The sequence below is a fragment of the Falco cherrug genome, chromosome 4, assembly GCF_023634085.1.
Source record: "Falco cherrug isolate bFalChe1 chromosome 4, bFalChe1.pri, whole genome shotgun sequence".
NCBI lineage: Eukaryota > Metazoa > Chordata > Aves > Falconiformes > Falconidae > Falco > Falco cherrug.
In genome coordinates this window covers 47134762-47154045 of record NC_073700.1, presented here as the reverse complement: position 1 = coordinate 47154045, position 19284 = coordinate 47134762, and the positions used below count along the sequence as shown (strand labels likewise).

Here is a 19284-nt window from a genome sequence, read left to right as displayed (position 1 = left end):
GCTGGAGGGGGGGCGCTCGGCCGTGAGCGCGGCCCGGCCGCCCCGGCCCCGCCGCCCCGGCCCCGCGGAGGCGCGCAGAGCCCCCATTGGCTGCCCTGCCCCGGGAGGCGGGACACCCGCACCGGACCAATCACTGGGCTCCAGCGCGGCTGCGCGGCGGCCATTTTGTTTGCGGGCGCAGCCGCCATCGTTGTTGAGGGCGGCCATCTTGCGGGGCTGCCTGCCTCCTGCCGCAGGACCCCCGCCAATTCCCCGGTGCTGGGGCCTGCCTCTGCCCGAGGGAGCACGGGGCAGCCCCCAGGCGCCCTTGTGCACGCCCCAAGCCGCCCACCCCCAAGCAGAGCCCGGGCCCTGGGTGCGGAGGGAAGACACTGAGGGTGTTTATCCACGGTTAGAGGTGCTTAGTTGTTGTGGTTTTTTTTTTTTTTCCTCTCCTTTTCTCCTCCTTTAAAAAGTGCTATTTGTACATACTGACCTTAAAAAAGCAGGTTAAGGCCGCGGGCCGGGCGCCCGCCCCCCCCTCCCCGTGCTGGGGCTGGCCCCTGCCACCCGGCCCAGGGCCTTCTAGTGTTACACGTGTGCGAGCACAGGGCGACATCCTTCACATGTCCCCGGGCAGGGCGCGGGGCTGGGGGGCCACAGTCCAGTGCAAAGTGCCGGGGAGACGGGGCAGGGGGCCAGCCGCAGAGCCCAGCGCCATCCGCTGCGGCAGGGTCCCCCCGGGCAGAGCTGGGCAGCCTGGGCACCGCGGGGGCCGAGGACAGGGGTCCTGCTCAGTTGATGGTGCTGCTCTGGCTCCTTCCCTCCGTACTCTCCATCCCGCCGTAGGGGGTCCCCGCTCCGCTCAGCCCCTGCAGGCAGGCAGCATCTGTGGGGACAGGAGGGAAGGGACACGTTAAGAGCCGTTGCAGCTGCTGGTGACCCCCATGTGCTGGCCTGGACCTTCAGGACTCTCTTGCCACTGCACTGGCACGAGGGGCCCTGCCTAGCACGTCCCCAGGCTGGCACAGGGGGGTCCGTCCTCTGCCCCCACGCCAGAGCAATCCGCAGGCACCCAGCAGGGCAGAGGCAGCTGCTGAGCGGGCACTGGTGCCCAGGTCCTCAGCCCGGCAAGGGGCACCCCAGCCCCTACCCCAACATTTGGCTACCAGCCACAGAGCAGCTCCCGCCACCCCCTGCTGACCCAAGGGATGCCAGGGTCAGCGTGGCCATCGCAAGGCCAGGCAGGGATGGATCCTGCCCTCCCGGGGGGCACAGCAAGCAGGCACAGCCCCCAGCTCCGGGGCCACGAGCGGCAGAAGCAGGATGGTGGCCTTGCCCCATGTGCCTACCATGAGGGTCCCCCGCTGCAGGCAGGGCCACGCGCATCCCCACAGCCAGCCCTGCCACAGCACCGCACCTCTCACCAGGACGGGGCTCCCACCACCTCCCCGCAGCCAGGGCCATCTGGAAAACCACTTCCACTTTAGCCCAGGCTGGTAGAGGACACAGGGCTCCCAGTGCCCCCAGCCACATGCCTGCCCTCCACCATGCCCCCAGCCCCACTCACGGTAGCGGATACGGATGGGCCAGACCATGATGCAGCACAGAGAGGCGATGGCGACGATGGCAATGCCTCCGGTGACCAACACCATCACCCAGTGGTAGAAGCTGACGCAGGCAGGGCAGCAGAGCTCGGTCCTGCGGGGAGAGGGCAGGGACGTGGCTGGGTGGCCAGGACCGGAGCCCAGCTCCGTGCTGCCCAAGCGCCCTGGGGCTGCTGACAGTGCTCTCATGTCCTCGGTGTCGGGACTGGTTCACACTGGAACGTGAGGGAAAGACCCAGGGCATGGGGAGCGGGCAGCACCCTGGACACCGAAATCCCCAGCCCCTTTGTGCGTCCCAGAGATGTAGCCCCTGTCTAGGGCCAGAGGAGAAGCTGAAGAAGGATTTAAGACAAATCAGGGCCGGTTTCCACTTGTGCCTCTCACTCCAAACCGGGGCTATCAGCTGCCTGGCCTCCGGGTGATGTGGCTGGAGCTGCCACCGGGAGGGCTCCCGCCTCGCAGGGATGCTTACGGGCACGGGTGCAGGTTCTGGATCACCATCACGGCCAGGCCGTTGGCCATCTTGTCGGTGAAGCTCATGGCGCCATAGACGAAGGCGCCGCTGTGCTGGGAAGGGAGAGGAAAGCTGACGGCAGCCGCCGAGGCCAGCCCTGCCACCAGCCCATGCTGGCAGCGAGAGCCTTGTGCCCTCTCATGGGCACAGCCCATACTACAGCAGAGCCCGGCACAGGGGACGGGGCTGCCCGCACCCCCGGGCACAGCCCCCTCGCGGGGGTCTCCGTTCCCCGCTCCCCTGCCGGTGACACCCTGGGCCATCCCGGCTGGGAGGGCTGACGTACCGTGTTGGTGCCGATGAGGTCTGCTGTCATGGAGAGGGAGGTGACCAGGATAGTGGCGGAACCAGCCCCGAGCAGCGCGGCCGCCCCGTAGATCTCCGCTCCCATCTGCCTGGCCAGAGTCACCCAGGAGGCGAAGGCCAAGATCACCAGGATGCCCACGAAGTACGTCAGCTGCTCCGGGCCAGCACGGGGGCAGGCAGGGGGAGAAGGGAGAGCTCAGCGCCCGGCTCCGACGCACAGCAAGGCAGGGCTGACTGGGGCGGGGGGCACGGGGACCAGCTGCTGCCTAGGACCCGCGGGGGACAGCCCCGGCTCCCTCCCAGCCGGCTTTAAACAAGGAGCCCCCAACCAGCAAGGGCCAGACTGTTTCCCAGCGCTGGCCGCAGCCGAAGAGCCGAGCCCGCTAAATTACTCCACTCCCCTTTAACGCAACGCCTGCGCAGGGCACCGGGACCCCCCGACCGGCAGGAGAGGTGGGGGCTTGCTGGGGAACGGGGCTTGCTGCAGCGAGGAGGGGGATGCACTGGAGGGGCAGCCCCCTCCTGCTGGCACTGCAGACCCCCCTGCCTGCCCAGGGTGGCTCAGCCAAACCCCCCCTCCGCCTCTCATGGGCACCATGGAGCTCCCCCAGCCCAGTCAGGGCTGCACAGGGCAGGGTGACTCTGGACCAGCATCGCTCTCCTCAGCCTCAGAGGTGTGCAGGATAGGTCCGTGTCCCCTCACCCTGCCCGCCCACCCACATTGTCCCAGCAGGACCCACGCTGCAGTAGGGGGTTGCTTGCAGAGGATGCACGAGGGGTCCCTGCTCTCCAGCCACGCTCAGGTGTGCTGAGTGCTCTGCTCACTTGTGTGGTCAGGATACGGCCCCCGGGCACCTCCTTGGGTCCAACTCAAACCTCACCAGCCCCCCAGGACTCACATTTCGACCCAGCCACTTATTCACAGGCTTCATAAGGAAGGAAGAGAGGAAGCCACTGATGTACATCACCAGGGGGATGGTGGCGATGTATTTCTGCAAGAGACGAGGACGGGGAAATGAGCTCCAGACCGCCAGCACGGGGCCCCTGCCCACGCAACCCCGACGGGCGGGCAGGGACCTGCCCTGCGCCCACCTTGGGCAGCAGCAGCGAGTTGGTCAGGTACATGGCGATGTAGGTCTGGGACAGGTTGACGATGAGCCGGGTGGACATGTAGAGCACCGCCACCTGCGAGGGGACAGAACCGGGCAGCACCGCTCAAACCGTGCAAGCCGGAGGTGGGGAAGGTGCCTTCCGCCCCCGACCCCTGTCATGGCACAGATGCCCACCGAGGAGGGGGGCAGCCCCCCTGCCGTGGTAGGCGGGCGCCCAGTACAACCCACTTCTCTGTCCTCCCCCACACCAGGGGCACGTCCCCGCGGCGGAGGATGCCCGCGGCAGCCGTACCTGGTAGAAGGCAGGCTCCAGCAGCCAGTCTTTCCAGATGAGCAGCGGGTGCGTGGAGCTCGCAGACTCCTTCTGCAGCAGCGGCGTGCTCTCGTCCAGCTGGGGCGGCGAGCCCGGTGGGTACGGCTTCTCTTTGGTGCCCAGGTGGAAGATGAGGGAGAACACGGCTCCCAGCCCCACCACAATGAGGGACAGGTTCTGGGTGAGACAGAGGGAGTGAGCGCAGGGTGACCCCCCTCTGCCCGCCCATCAGCCACCCCCCAAAAGGCTGGTGGATAAAGAGGGGTGCCCAAAAACCCAGGGAGAGCTCAGGGCAGCCCCTGCCCAGCAGCAGGTGGGATTTCAGGGCACTGCTGTTTCCCTCCCTCTGGTACCTCCCCAGCTGAAACCACGTCCCACCCAAGGAGGAGAGGACCCCAGGGACTGAGCACTGCCACTTACCCGGAATATAGGGACATCCTGGATGCCGAGGTGCTCTGTGCGGTCAGGCTGGTCTACCTGGAAGTTCAGCAGGAGCCAGGCCAGGCCGTACACAGTGATATTGGCCATGACAGTAAAGGCATACCTGAGAGGAGACAGCACCTCAGGGTGATGCAGAGGGACGAGCACAGCTCCAGGCACAGCAGGGAAACCTCGACCAGAGGTGCCCTCCAAGCCAAGCACGCTACAGCCAGCTTTGCACCCCGGTGTCACTGCTGAGGTGACACTTCCAGGAGTAGGCAGCATCTCACCAGGCATTAGCCTTACTGGCGCACCCCCCAGCACGCCCAGTCCAAATGTCAGGGCATGGCTGGGAGGAAACCAAGATCCCTCTGGGTCAGCCTGTCCACCCCCCAGCCACAGCTCACATCTGCTCCAAGGACGCCCCAAGCTGCCTGAGCCGGTGTCCCCAGAGCCGGACCTCTGTGCCCCCAGGGTTACTCCGGCGCTGCCCCACATCCCCCCTGCCTGGCTGTGCTGCCGTCAGGGAGGGAACTTCCTCCCACCGGGGCAGGTAAGGCAGCCCGGCTCCATCTGATAACGCTCCTTCCCACAGCCTGATCCTGCCAGATAAGCGGAGCCACCCCTGCCTACGGGACCGCCCGCACGGGACCCTGCCCAGCTCTCCCCACAGGTATCCGGGGGGTCTGCTCCTCCCTGGTGAGCATCACCCTCCAGTCCCGAAGGAGACATGCCCCCAGCTCAGGGAAGCGTCCCACGGGCTGCACCACCAGCATCCCTGGCATCAAGACATTCCCTCCTGGCACCAAAGGGTCTGGGCCACCAACCCAAAAGACCAGGGTCACTTGGTCACATCCTGCAGGACACCCACATGGCCCAGTCCTCGTCCTGCCTTACCGAGGGCTCCGGTGCACCATGGCACCCATGGGACTTCAGACCCATGGCACCCAGGGGACCTCCTGTCACACAAGTGATGCAATCTGGTGCAGGCAGGGCTGCTCCCCGGGGGTCAGGGGACACCCAGGTCTGGCTGTGCTCACCTGAAAGCTGTGAGCTCCACCTTCTCATGGTCACTGGTCACCAGCTCGGGGATGAGGGACAGGTGGGAGATCTGTGTGGCCGCCCAGCCGAACTGGAAGATGATGATGAAAGGGAGGTAGTAGATGAAGGCTGCCCACTGTGGCGTGTTCTCCTTGCAACCCAGGCAGGGGTTGAAGATGAAGGGGAAGGACACGAGGACACAGGTAGTGCCTGGGAAGAGAACGGAGCAGTGAGAAGCTGTAAGTCCTGTTTCCCAGGGACCCAACAGCCCCAGCCGGCTCACAGATGGATGGATGGACACAGGACAGGTTCTGCCCCACGGGGCTGGGGAGGAGGGGTGGGCCCCTTCCCCATGTCAGGCGAGACACATGGAGCCCCAGACCCCCCCCCACCCTGTCCTGTACAGGTTGATGACCACCTCGCACCCAGCAGTGAGACAGGCAGACACTTGCCAGCAGATTTCTCCCCAGTCTCCCATCTCCCCAGCACCACCTCGCACCCACTCTGCCCCCCTCAAGACACCAGAGGACAGACCCTCACGCTGTCACGACACGCAGCCGCGAAGCGCTTCTCTCCCTGTCTCCAACACGCAGATAAGCAGCCCCAAGGACACGCATCGTCCCACTGCCTGCCCGAGGGTGATAAGGCACCCGAGGGCCAGGAGGGCTCTGGGCTCTCCCACGGGCACGTGGCCAGCCCATCCGTCCCTTGTCCCTTCTCCCGTGGGGCTAGCCGAGGGAGCCGTGCCCCCTCCCTGCTCGCAGAGGTCATCCGCAGAGCGATGGCCAGGGACGCCCCCGGTGCGATGGGGGGGACACAGGAGCAGATCTGCCCCCCAGCCAGGCTCTGAGCCGCAGGAAGGTCCCCGCTGAGTCAGGGACAGCAGAGCCAGGCGCCTCCCTCCGCCGCAGCCTAAGCGTGGGGACGCCTGCGTGGAGCAGGCAGGGACAGGCTGGCTTCTCCCTGCCCTTTTACAAGGTTATGGAGCAAATCTGCTGAGATGCTCTGCTGGTCCTGAGGCCCAGGTGCTGACGTGGAGATGGCCACGTACCCTGTCCTGCGTGTCCCCAGCCTCACCGGGTGCTGCTGAAGAGCCGTGGGAACCTGTTCCTATAGCTGAGGGGAACCTGCAGCCAGTTTGCCAGGTCCCCAAGGTCCCCTCTCCAGGAGACTTTGCAAGATCCTCCTCCTCACGAGTGACTTCTCCTTCTCTCACCCATGAACTGCAATTCCTCCTCCTCGTCACTTCCATGTGACACAGCTATCCCAGCTGCCACAGGGCTGGGACAAAGTGGGTCTCCCTGTGCCAAGGGCAGGCAGCGAGAATCCCAGCCTGGGTCAGATCCATCCTGAGCAAGGACCCCGGCAGGGTGCTGTGTGCTGCCCCGCACCGGCTTGCAGCCAGCTCTGGGGTGCTCCAGGAGCTCCCTGAAGGGCAGGGAACTCGGGCACAGCACAGTGTCTCTGCCCTAGACAAGCCACCAGGATGGGAAGGGTCCAGGAAGGTCCAAATGAGACCAAGACCTCCTTGGTTCCCTGTTACAGGGCCGCTGGTTTCAACTAAGCCTTGTCTGGAGGTCATTAGTGGAGGGTCTGTCCCCTCCCTGGTCCCAGGCACTTGCCCGCATCCCAGGGGGGCGCTGGGGCAGGAGCTGCGCTGCTGCCACCTGCACGTCCACCCCTGCGCCCACCCCCGAGCCATCCATCGCCACCATCGCACACACGGGAGACTCCTGTCCCTCCCTCCTTGTCACAGCCCTGGGGACAAGCAATGCCCACCGCCAGGGCCGCCCGCACGGGGCTGCGAGCTGCACCCCGACACCCACACAGCCCCGGGTCTGCCCAAGCTGACACGGCCTCACCGTGAGCTAGAGGGGGGGGGGCTGGGGGTCCCCACACTCCCAAGCAGGGCCATGGGAGCCTCCCAGAACCACCCTGCACATCCCCACGGCGCAGCAGAGCTCCGGGCTCTCATCTACCTGCCACGCGGGGCAGGATCACGGGGATGCCAGGCTGTGCGGCACAGGTGCCCCAGGCAAGGAATTTGGGATAGCACTGCCAGACCGGCGGCACAGACACTCATCCTTCCCAGGGTGCTGAGGCACGATGCTGCCCCAAAGGGGCTGACGAACAGGCGGGACAGCGTGTGGGGCGAGCCAGCCAGGACCGCCGGCAGCCCAGCGCCGTGGTGGGGAGATGCCACCGATAGCAACTCGTGGTATCTCCCCCCCCCCGCCTCCGCCGCCACCCCAAGGCTGTGGTTTCACAACGTTTCCTCTGATCTAAGCACGGGTTGCCACCAAATGAGCTGCCCCCCCCCCACATGAAGCATCTCGCCGCAGCGTGACCAAGCGAGAACGGCACCGGCGCAGCCGGTTCCAACGGGTTTGCTGGCCCCGCTCGGTCACACCGCAGTCAGCCGAGGCAGGCGGTGGGGTGGCCCCCAGCTTCTAGGAATGACCCACACTCCAGCCAGGGGGACAGCCCCCTCCCCGTGCTTCCAGCCTCCCCCCAGAGCAGACGGGGTGTGCGGGGTGCTGTGCTCCCCGCAGCCGTGATTCAGGACTTCCCCTTCGGTGCACGCCAGGCAGCACCCAGCTGGAGGGGACCTGCTGGGGACGGGGGAAGCACAGCTCTGGCCACTTCCCTAAATCTAGGGTGCAAATCTAGCTGACAGGGTGGCAGGGGGTGAAACTGGCTCCCCCAGCCCCCTCCGTGACTGGCCAAGCAAAGCTCCGGGAGATCAGCCACCTTATCAGGCTCTTGTTGGGTTGCACAAAGCGGTTGGCCGAGATAAATTTGGGATCGAGATTAGAGCAGCCACGCTCCAACCGTCCTCTCTCCGCGTGGGTCCACTCAGGGCGAGCTGGCACTTGGGTGTTAGTGTGCCACCGTTACCGGGAGGAAACATCGTGGGTCTTTAGCTCTGCCTGTCGATAGATGTTTCCTCCCAGTAACTGTCCCAGTTCCCCATCACCAGCTCAGCAGGGATGGGGCCGGCTCACGGCACAGAGGACCTTTCTCCAGGTCACACTGTCCCTTCAGAGAGGGACCCCGACCCAGGAGCCCTCACCAGCCCCATTGCATTTTCTGACCCCAGGGTACGATGCAAGAAGCCGAGCCGGTGCCTCGGCCGTGTCCCTTGGGACCCTCACCCAGCAGGTGCCTCTGCTGCAGCTGGGAGCACGTGTGGGGTGCCCAGCCCCAGCGCAGCCAAGGGCCCCACTCCCTTGGTCACCCATGGGGACAACAGAGGCCTGTCTGGCCACAGGCAAGTCCCTGGTAAACCCTTGGGAACACGGGAAAGTGCGGATTTTACCGTTAAGTCTCATTTTTGCTGTAGCGTTGAGTAGCTAAGCACACAGCTCTCACCCCGACGCGGTGCCACCGGCACCCAGGGACACCCTGCAGCCACCCGCCACCATGTGGGTATGGCCCAAGGGACAGCAGGGGTCCCTGGGATGTGAGCACCCAGGCAGCACCCACCGCTGCAGCACGGGCCTCTGGGATGGGGACACAGTGACCAGCCAGGACAGGGAAACTGCCAGAAAACCTCCCCATCCACGGTCAGCCACCTGTGCCTGGGGGATCCTGGAACACCCTGCTGTCCCCTACACATGGGGCACCCCGGTCACCACCTCACTGCTGTGGTGGATGGCACGGGGCACCCCAGAAAGGCACCCCCAAGTCCGCCTCCCTCCACACAGGGCCACCCTGGTTCCCTCCCCCCCCAGGGCATCCCCAGGGCTGGACCTCCACCCCAGAAAGGCACCCCCGAGGTTGACCCCTCCTCACCCAGAGCACCACAGAAAGGCACCCTGGGGCTGATCCTGTACCCCAGAAACGATCCTCTGGGGCCACCCATCTCCACCCAGGGCGCCCTGGATAGGCAACCTCAGTTCTCCCCACAGAGGGTACCCCAGAAAGGCTCCCCCAGGGCCATCCCTCTCCACCCAGGGCACGCCAGAAAGGTGCCCCCAAGGGTGACCCCCCTCACTCAGGAAACCCCAGAAAGGCACCTCCTCCACTCAGGGCATCCCCAAAATGCACCCTTGGCCCCATTACCCCCCCAGCGCACCCCAGAAAGGCACGCTGGGGCTATTCCTTTCCACTCAGAGCACCCCAGAAAGGCACCCCCCCACACTCAGGGCATCTCAGAGGGGCACCCTTGGCCTCGTCACCCTCCCAGGGCACCCCAGAAAGGCACCTCCTCTACTCAGAGCACCCCAGAAAGGCACCCTCAGCCCCGTCATCCCCCCGGGCACCCCAGAAAGGCACCCTGGGGCTATTCCTTTCCACTCAGAGCACCCTTTCTAGGCACCCTCAGGCCCTGTCACCCCCCACCCCGGACACCTCAGAAAGGCACCCCCTCCACTCAGGGCATCTCGGAGAGGCACCCTTGGCCCCCTCACCCTCCCAGGGCACCCCAGAAAGGCACCTCCTCTACTCAGGGCATCCCCAAAAGACACCCTTAGCCCCATTACCCGCCCAGGGCACCCCAGAAAGGCACCCTGGGGCTATTCCTTTCCACTCAAAGCACCCTTTCTAGGCACCCTCAGGCCCCGTCACCCCTGCCCCGGACACCCCAGAAAGGCACCCCCTCCACTCAGGGCATCTCGGAGAGGCACCTTTGCCCCTGTCACCCCCACAGGGCACCCCAGAAAGGCTCCCCAGGGCAGATCCTGCACCCCAGAAAGGCACAGCCTCCACTCAGAGCACCCCAGAAAGGCACCCTCGGCCCTGTCATCCCCCCGGGCACCCCAGAAAGAGACCCCCTCCACTCAGGGCATCTCGGAGAGGCCCCCCAGCCCTGTCACCCCCCCACGGCACCCCAGAAAGGCTCCCCGGGCAGCGCCCACCCCCACCCCCGCCTCCCCCCGGCAGAGCCTCCCCAAGAGCCCCCCGCTCCCAGCCCCCCACCCCCGGCAGCACCCACCGGCCAGGTGCCAGGACTTCCTCCGGCCGTAGCGGCCGCAGCCGGCGGAGCGGTCGGTCTCGTAGCCGAGCAGCGGCGTGCAGAGCCCGTCGGCCGCCTGCCCCGCCAGCAGCAGCGCGCCGGCCAGGCGGTGCCCGTAGCCCAGCACGGCGTGCAGGTACAGCAGCAGGTAGGTGAACCACAGCGAGGCGCACAGGTCGTTCAGGAAGTGCCCGGCCGCGAAGCTCAGCCGCGCCCGCAGGGACAGCCCCGCTCCGCCGGCCGCGGCCCCCGCCGGGGGCTCCGCCATGCCGCGCCCGGCCCGCACCGCACGGCTGGGCACGGCTCGGCTCCGTCCGGCACGGCCCGCACCGCCGGCTGGGCTCGGCTGGGTTCGGCTGGGCTCGGCTGGGTCCGGCACCGCTCGGCCCGCACCGCTCGGCTGGGCTCGGCTGGGTCCGGCACCGCTCGGCCCGCACCGCCCGGCTGGGCTCGGCTGGGGCTCGGCTGGGGCTCGGCCCGGTTCGGCCCAGCCCGCACCGCCCGGCTGGGCTCGGCTCGGCTCGGTCCGGCCCCACTCGGCCCGCAGCGCTCGGCACGACTCGGCCCCGCTCGGCCCGACACGGCACTGCCCGGGCCGGCACCGCACGGGCCAGGCCAGGCCGGGCCGGGGCGGGGCGGGGCTGTCACGCTGCCCGGCCCCGCCATGCCGGTGCCCCCCGCCCCCTGCGCCGCGGGAGGATGCTCCGAGCGATCCCGCCCCGGGGCCCCACCGCCCCCCAGCCCGGCGGGGTGCGGCACTGGGACAGCGGGGTGGCTGCTGGCGTCATGCGGGCCCTTCGTGCGGGTGCAGACTGGGGTGACTGGGAGCGGTGCGGGGGTACTGGGGTGACAGGGATCTTCTCTTGTGTAGGTAATGGGTTGACCCAGACCAGTATGGGAAGTACTGGGGTGACTGGGACCTTCTCTTGAGTAGGTACTGGGGTGATCCGGACCAGTATGGGAAGTACTGGGGTGACTGGGAGCAGTGCGGGGGTACTGGGGCCCCCTTGTGTAGCTAATGGGGTGACCAGGACCAGTATGGGAAGTACTGGGGTGAATGGGACCTCCTCTTGAGTAGGTAATGGGGTGACCAGGACAGTATGGGAAGTACTGGGGTAACTGGGAGCAGTGCAGAGGTGCTGGGGCGACTGGGACCTCCTCTTGTATAGGTAATGGGGTGACTCGAACCAGAATGGGAAGTACTGGGGTGACTGGGAGCAGTGCGGTGGTACTGGGATGACTGGGATCCCTCTTGAGTAAGTACCAGGGTGACCCAGACCACCATGGGAAGTACCGGGGTGACTGGGAGCAGTGCAGTGGTACTGGGGTGACTGGGACCTCCTCTTGACTAGGTACCAGGGTGACCTGGACCAGTATGGGAAGTACTGGGGTGACAGGGATCTCCTCGTGAGTAAGTAATGAGGTGACCAGGACCAGTCTGGGAAGTACTGTGGTGACTGGGAGCAGTGCGGTGGTACTGGGATGACTGGGACCTCCCCTCGTGTAGGTAATGGGGTGGGTGACCACGACTGTTATGGGCAGCGCTGGGATCGCTGGGAGCAGTGTGGGCAAGGCACGACGGTCACTGGGAGAAGTGTGGGAGTACTGGGATGCCTGGGATGCCGGGATGACTATTGACATCACGGGGGCGCCCCGCGTGGGTGCGTATTGGGCTCACTGGGAGCAGCGTCGGGTACTGGAGGCACTGAGACCTCCTCTTGAGTAGACACTGAGGTGACTGGAGCCGGTACTGGTGGTACTGGGGTCACTAGGGGCAGCATGGGCAGTACGGGGGTCGGTGGGTACTCCCTTCGCGGGGAGTGCTGGGATTACCGGGAGGACACTGGGGGCGCTGGACCTCCCCGCGGTCTCCTCCCGGAACTCCCCGCCCTGGGCACAGGGGCGGACGCGCTGTGTCGCGGCCCCTTTAAGGCGCGGGCCCCGCCCCCCGGCGCTTCCCGTCCCCGGGCCGGTTGCTGATTGGCCGGGCAGGCTGCCGCGCGCACCCAGCCTGACGTAATCGCGCGCGCCGTGCCGGCCGGCCCCGCCTCTCTCCGCCGCTTACCTCGAACGTAAACCCTTCCAGCCAATCCGCGTTAGGCGGCGGGCTGCGCGGCTGGGGGCGAGCGGCCAATCGGAAGCGCCGAGGCGAGCTTTAGTTTACATAATAATAGAGGGGCGTGGCCAGGTGAGGAAGAGTGGCGAAGGGCGCCGGCGGCGCCAGGAAAGTTGGGGGGGGGGGGCTGGGGGTCGCGGCGTGAGTGGGGGAGTCTGGGGTGGGGGAGTCTGGGGTGGGGGAGTCTGGGGTGGGGGAGTCTGGGGTGGGGGGGCCCTCATACGGGGTGGGAGCAGTGCTGCGGGGCCGGGGGGGGTGGGGAGCCCTGCTGGGGACCCCGGTGCGGGGGGGGAGCAGTGCTGGAGGCCGGGGTCCGGGGGGGGGGCGCGGAGTGTGTGGGGGTCCTTGCTGGGGACCCCCGTGCGGGGGGGTTGTGGGGGCCATGTGTGGGGTCAGCCTGTTGGGGGAGCAGCGGGGGGGTGCTAGGAGGATGGGGGAGACGGGGGGGGGGGGGTTCGTCCTGTGGTCCTGTGGGTGGGGGGATCCCGTGGGGGCCTGGGGGAGGTGGGGGGCGGGATTGGATGGGGGAGGCGATGCCGTTTGGGGCGGCTCTGTGGGCTCCCTGCGGGTTGTGCGGGGGGGTCTTTGGTGTGGGGGGGTCGCCCACCTGCCCCCTTGGAGCTGCTGCAGCACCAGCCTTGTCCCCGCGGGGTGTGGGTGCCAGCTCCGGTCTGTCCTTCAGGGGTGCTGACCCGAGAGGCCCCCCCGGACCCATGGCCCACAGCGCCAAGCAGCTGCCTGCCGGGATGCTGTAAGTGCCCCCCCACCGTGCTCCAGGGCCCCCCAAGCCCTGCGTGCCATGAGCTGCCCTGCGTCACCCCAGCCGTGCCCTGGCCCTTTGCTAAGGGGTGGCCACCCTTGCCTTGGGGGTCTTCTGTGTGTTTTGGGGACCCCCATCCTGCTGTGCAGCTCTGCCCTTGCCTGCCTGCTCCCACCCAGGGGGGGCTGCGGGGTGGGGGGAGACCTGGCACGAAAGAAGCATCTGGTGCGAGCAAGGCCAGTATGGGTGCTGGGCCGCTGTGCTGAGCTGGCATGGGGTGACACGGCTGGTGGGCTCAGCGGTGCCAGCCCACCCGTCTGGCAGAGGGGCGAGAGCGTGGGCGCTGGGGTGGGAGGAGGCGGGTGCCGGAGCGAGCTGGCCGGGGGAGGCTCAGATAAGAGGAGGAATCTTGCCTGAAATAACTTTACTTTTTCAAGCACGCCAGGAATCCGGGTTGCGGGGGGGGGGGTGGGCAGAGGCGGGGGGGGTGGCGGCGGAGCCAGCGGTGCTGTACGGGCATCACCGGGAATATTTCCATCAGAGCCGAGAAAGCCTGAGGCTGGCCCTGCCTGCACGGAGCCTCTGGGGGGGGGGGTGTTTTCCCCCAGAAGCTGGAAGAAGAAAGGATCTGGCCCCTTCCCATTGGCTTTCCTGGGAGTGGCAGGGGGTGAGGGGGGCCGGTCCGGATGGGACCCCGCAGCAGCAGCTTGTGCCAGCCGCCCGCGAGGGCCGGTGCGGTTACAGCTGCTGTCCCCGGGGGCTTACGGACAGGGCCCCCGTCAAATTAATTGCGAGGGGGGCTGGTACGGGTGGCGACCTGACAGCGGTAGGCTGGGGTCTCTGTGGGGATTTGGGGTTACACAGTGACACAAAAGAGGTGAGAGGATCGGGCTGGCTTTCAGTACGCGTTTTCTTTCTTTGCTGGGGCTTTTGCTTGGCCTTGTGCTGGTTACTGTGTCTCGTGACTTGGATGAAACCCAAGCGAGTGCTGTTTGCTGCATCTCTCGAGCCCTTGGCGGCTCCCCCCGCGTCGGGGGCCTGACTGCACGCTCCCAGCGGACACGCTCCGATGGGGCAGGAGCTGCCAAAGGATGCCAGCAGGACGGGGGCTCCGCTGTGGGATGGAGCCAGCTGAAGGGACCGGGGAGCCTTGGGGAACCCCAGGGTGATGCCGCAGTGGGGCTGCATGTGCTCGGCTGGGACAGGGTGGCTCTGCTGACCCAGGTGCCGGACACGTGTCCTCCACTGAAGGCAGATGCTGATCTGTAAAGACAAGGCAGCAAGTTGGAGAGCAGGAGTCGGGGCCGCCAGCCCTGCGTTAGAGCCGCTTGGTGCGTCTCGGAGGTGGCTCCGTGCGTTGCGGCAGCGGCACAGGCAGCAGGAACCTGATGGATCGGTTGTGGCTGGAGCGGGTCGAGCGGGTGCCCTGCCCTCATCCTCTGCCTTGAGGGTTCTCCTTACCCCTGGCAGCGCTTGTGCTGGGTGTGGATGATGCTTCCAGGTGGTGCCCCTGGAGGCAGGACCCACACCCCGTGGCAACTCCTCCCTTGCAGGGGAGGAGCAACTGGTTTGTGCTGCTTGGGAGTCCTGGAGGTGCGCGCCCAAGCCCTGGTGGCACACAGGGATGTGACCGATGCTGTTAACTGCCCCCAAGAGCAGCACCAGCAGCTCCTGGCCCCCCTACAAATATCACTGAAAGGTCCCGAGGTCATCAGTGGATCCTGGGGCAGCTTTTGTGTGCCCAGGACTGCCCTGCTGGCCCGGTGCTGGGCTCTGCTCGAGCCCCATCCCTCAACCATGGCCTCCCTTCACAGGGGAACAGGGGCTCCAGGGCTGGTAGCGGGTTTGGGGGCTGTTTGGGTGGGTGGGAGCTGGGGGTTCCGACGAGTGCAAGGCCGCGTTGCTGGGGGATGTGTCACCATCACTCCCGGCAGTTTCCCAGCCCTTTCTGATGGGTACTTTCTGCCTGCAGGCATGCCACGGGCAAAGCTCAGCATGGAAACTTCCTGGTGGCCATCAAGCAGGAGAAGGGGGAGTCAGCACGGGCGAGCAGCGAGAAGCCGCATGGTGAGGAGGAGGTGAGCTCTGGTGCCTGTGTCCCTCCCCACGCAGCTCCCGGGAGCAGGGTCTGTGTTGCCCAGCCTGGGGCTGTCCTGCTCGCTCTACCGAAGCCCAGGCACAGCTGGGCAAGCCCCTGGCCGCAGCCGTGGCCTGAAGGAAGGTCCAGACCTTCCCTTAAGGGACAGGAGGCCCAGGCGGGTCCCCAGGCTGCTTCTGCATCCTGCCGGCGCGATGGCATCGTGCACACTGATCCGTGATGGGTTGTCCCTTTCCCTTCGCTGGGTGCCAGCCGGTGAAGAAGAGGGGGTGGCCCAAGGGCAAGAAGAGGAAGAAGATCCTTCCCAATGGCCCCAAAGCCCCTGTGACAGGCTATGTGCGTTTCCTGAACGAGCGGCGCGAGCAGATCCGCACGCAGCATCCTGACCTGCCCTTCCCAGAGATCACCAAGATGCTGGGGGCTGAGTGGAGCAAGCTGCAGCTTTCGGAGAAGCAGGTACCAGCCCCCAGGAGAGACCCCCAGGGCTGGGCAGCATGCTCCAGAGCCTGCACCCCAAACCTTTGTGCGTGCTCTCAGGCTGCAGTTCCACAAAGGGAGCTTGTCCCAGTACTGGTGGGCTGGTGAGTGGGAGCTGGGTCTCGAGTAGTGGGGTCTGCAGCCCCCTGGGGAGCCTGGGGCCGGGCCAGGCTGAGTGGACAGACTTATTAGTAGGACCTGTAGTGACAGGACACAGGGTAATGGTTTTAAGCTGAAAGAAGGTGGATTTAGATGATAGGAAGAAATTCTTCACCGTGAGGGGGGTGAGATGCTGGCACAGGGTGCCCAGAGCAGCTGGGGGTGCCCCATCCCTGGCAGTGCCCAAGGCCAGGTTGGATGGGGCTGGGAGCAACCTGGGCTGGTGGGGGGTGTCCCTGCCCACCGCAGGGGGTTGGAACTGGGTGGGCTTTCAGGTCCCTTCCAACCCAAACAGTTCTGTGATTCTATGATCCTTTGTGACCATAGCGGTACCTGGACGAAGCGGAGCGGGAGAAGCAGCAGTACATGAAGGAGCTGCGGGAATACCAGCAATCGGAAGCCTACAAGATGTGCACAGAGAAGATCCAGGAGAAGAAGATCAAAAAAGGTGGGTCGTGGGAGCAGTGGCTGCTGGCATCGCTGCCAGGGTCCGGCCAAGTGCTGCCAGACCTCCTGGGGGATGCTGGGCTGGCTGCTAGGGATAACTTCCTTCCTCCTTTCCAGAGGATGCAGGCTCTGCGGCGGTGAACACCCTGCTGAATGGGCACCCGCACAAGGTGAGGCCCCAGCAGGTCTGCCTGTGTGGGGGGGAAGCCAAGGCATGTGGCACTGCGGGGTTTGGGCAGAGGGAGACTCACGGGTTGTGCTTCAAGGCACCAGCTTCCCGCTGAAGCGGAGCTTGAAGCGGCCGGAGGCAGAGCATAGCTGTCCTCCCTGCCTGCCCCATCCCTGTGCCTCCTGGCTGCCCAGCCCCAGGGAGGTGGGGTCCCCTTGGGTGGGCTCAGCTCTGCCTGATCCGTCTCCTCCCATCCCCCAGGCTGGCGAGTGCAGTGACACCTTCTCCACCTTCGATGTGCCCATCTTCACGGAGGAGTTCTTGGACCAAAACAAAGGTGAGGGGCTGGGCTGTGGGGCAGGGGCTGCCGGTGCTGCAGCATCTTGCATGGGGGGCACTGCAGCCAGCAATGCTGCTGCCGGAGCAGCCTGCATCCCGGGGGGCAGGACCGCGACTGGCGCTGGGTGAGAGATCCCTGGTGAGGTTGGATAGGTGGGCCAGATCCTGGCTGGAGCCTGGGGCTTGGTGACGCTGAGCCTCCTGGAAGAGTCATGTCTGGGGAAGGAATTGGGTTTGGGATGAGGGACAGCCAGAAGGGTCACCCCTGCTGACACCCCACGGTCCCGGCAGCCCGGGAGGCTGAGCTGCGGCGTCTGCGGAAGATGAACACGGAGTTTGAGGAGCAGAACGCCATCCTGCAGAAGCACACGGAGAACATGAACTGTGCCAAGGAGAAGCTGGAGCAGGAGCTGGCCCAGGAGGAGAGGCAGACCCTGGCCCTGCAGCAGCAGCTCCAGTCCGTGCGGCAGGCTCTCACCACCAGCTTCGCCTCCCTCCCCATCCCTGGTGAGTTTGGGGCAGCCGTGGGGACCAGCCTGCTTGCTGGGACCCGGTGGCCACATGGAGGGACGTCGTTGGGGCTTTGCACGTGGTGCAAGCAGGGGCAATGGGGTGGTGATAAAAGCTCATCTGCCAGTGGGGAAGGATCCTGGAGCACTTTGGGGGGGCTGTCTGGGGAGCCCAGGGGTGTGACAGCCAGCTGGCTCCCCTGTAACGAGGTAGAACAGGCTGGGAATGTCCTCCAGAGCCACAGCCCCAGCTGTGCCCGCAAGGCAGAGATCAGCCCAAATCCTTTTGTTCTCGGGTTCTGTCTGTGCCAGCTCTCTCCTGCTGCAGGAGAGGGTACCTGGTGCGCAGGGTCCCTTCCCTAGTCCCCAGCGTGATGGGCAAGGCTGGATGGGGACTTGCTGGCCCTGATAACTGGGCTGCCACCTCACAGGCACCGGTGAAACCCCCACTCTGAGCACTCTGGACTTCTACATGGCCAAACTGCACAGTGCCATCGAGAGCAACCCGCTGCAGCATGAGAAGCTGGTGGTGCGCATCAAGGAGATCCTGTCCCGGATAGCCAGGTGAGCTGGGTAGGGCTGGCCAGAGCCCAGGGGTCCTGGAGGGCACTGGGACCACCGGGTCAGCCTGTGGCAGGGCGGGTGATGGGAGCTGAGCAGGGAAGGTGTGGGCAGAGGGACTCGGAGTTCCTCTGGGTGGCTGTTGGGGAGAGAAGCCAGCCCCTCGTAATTCAGCTTTGCCTTCCTCCCTCTTCAGTGAACACTTGTGAAGAGGACCAGTCCCTCCCGGAGCCCGGGGCCGGCCGGACCACGGCCCTGTCCCTTGGAGCTCATGCAAGGGACAGTCTCTGCTGGTGGTCCGGCTGCTTCCCCCTCCACCCCGCTCACCTCGCTTGGAGAAGTGAGCTGGGACCCCCTCCAGCCCCGGCGTGGCTGCGCCCCGTGGTGCACCGTCTCCGAGGACCTCGAGCTTCTGGGGACCAAGCAGTGATGGGGCTGAGAGCCCCCGGCTGGCGTGGTGCTGGGCGAGGTGCTCAGTGGTGGGCGTGAGCATCCCCCCTGCTCTCCTGTCAGCTTCCCGGCTCCTGCAGCTCTGCCTCGGCCAGCCAGAGACCCCCAAGGTGTCCGGTGGCCAGTTTAGTGCCTGGGGGTCACTGGCCTGGAGGTGAACCAGCCTCTCGGGGTGACCCGGGGGGTTGCTGTCACCCAGCCTGGGACAGGAGGGGGGCAGCCGGGTGCCCCGGGAGCCCCCTGGGGCTTGGTGCTGCCTCCTGGCCCCTAGATCAGCCCAGGGGGCTTCTCGATCCCCTGTCCTGCAGCAGGTGGGGGGTGGCAGGCTTTCTCCTGCCTGCCTCCTGCTTTCTTGAACCTTCCAGCAGCCCCTTGCTGCTCCCCCACGGGTGCCTTCAGACCCCTGCCTATGTCACCCTGCCTGTCACCTTGCCTTCCCCCACACCTCTGGGGCCAGGCAGGGGAGCTCCCGCACACTGCAGGGGTGAAGGCAAAAAAAAAAATATGGAATCAAGACCTTGATGCCGGAGAGCAGCTGGAACCGAGCCCTTCCTCGGTGGGGAGCCCATGGGGTGGCCCCCCTGCCCCAGCCCATCCTGCCTTGTGGGACCACTGTGACAGCAGCCGCGTCCCGGCCGTGCGGTACTGGGGTTGGCCGTCCCCAGGACCGCCTGTCACTAATCTCAGACTCTGTAATTAGAAGAGAGTGTCTTATTTTCTTACTAGCACTATGTCGGTCTGGCCCTGGGTTTAACCTGGGGCTGGTGTGCGACCGCTCGTCTCTCGCCTGCCGGGTCCCTGCTCTGTAGGTGACTCTCCTGGTGGCCCTGTGGCTTGGGATGGAGATGGGAGCAAATAAATGTTGGAGGAACAACCGGTCTGGGCTCCGTGTGTTCATGCTCAGAGGTGGCTTTGGAGCTGCTCCTGGCCCAGATCCCACCAGCTTTGTG

At 66.0% G+C, this 19284-nt stretch overlaps 2 protein-coding genes across 6 annotated transcripts; one reads left to right on the top strand and one right to left on the bottom strand.

Moving 5' to 3' along the window:
• Positions 1–391: 391 nt before the first annotated feature.
• On the bottom strand, positions 392–10859 carry MFSD12 (major facilitator superfamily domain containing 12). 3 transcript variants are annotated; one of them, XM_055709040.1, is made up of 10 exons: positions 10229–10859; positions 5292–5502; positions 4252–4375; positions 3811–4008; positions 3499–3591; positions 3306–3398; positions 2387–2557; positions 2059–2148; positions 1550–1680; positions 392–868 (listed from the first exon to the last, which is right to left on the bottom strand). In XM_055709040.1, exons 1-10 carry the CDS (start codon positions 10515–10517, stop codon positions 571–573), a joined length of 1698 nt encoding a protein of 565 aa, XP_055565015.1. In that variant the 5' UTR covers positions 10518–10859; the 3' UTR covers positions 392–570. The 3 variants fall into 3 exon arrangements, with proteins under 3 accessions (XP_055565015.1, XP_055565017.1, XP_055565016.1); XM_055709042.1 differs by having other exon boundaries at positions 2059–2153; positions 10229–10847; XM_055709041.1 differs by lacking the exon at positions 10229–10859 and adding an exon at positions 6370–6647.
• Positions 10860–12063: 1204 nt separating this feature from the next.
• On the top strand, positions 12064–19210 carry HMG20B (high mobility group 20B). Of its 3 annotated transcripts, none has more exons than XM_055709044.1 (10): positions 12064–12437; positions 13048–13116; positions 15098–15203; positions 15476–15679; positions 16187–16307; positions 16424–16476; positions 16737–16812; positions 17106–17321; positions 17755–17887; positions 18081–19210. In XM_055709044.1, exons 2-10 carry the CDS (start codon positions 13079–13081, stop codon positions 18091–18093), a joined length of 960 nt encoding a protein of 319 aa, XP_055565019.1. In that variant the 5' UTR covers positions 12064–12437; positions 13048–13078; the 3' UTR covers positions 18094–19210. The 3 variants fall into 3 exon arrangements, with proteins under 3 accessions (XP_055565019.1, XP_055565021.1, XP_055565018.1); XM_055709046.1 differs by having other exon boundaries at positions 12432–12474; positions 13049–13116; XM_055709043.1 differs by lacking the exon at positions 12064–12437 and adding an exon at positions 12463–12506.
• Positions 19211–19284: the final 74 nt, after the last annotated feature.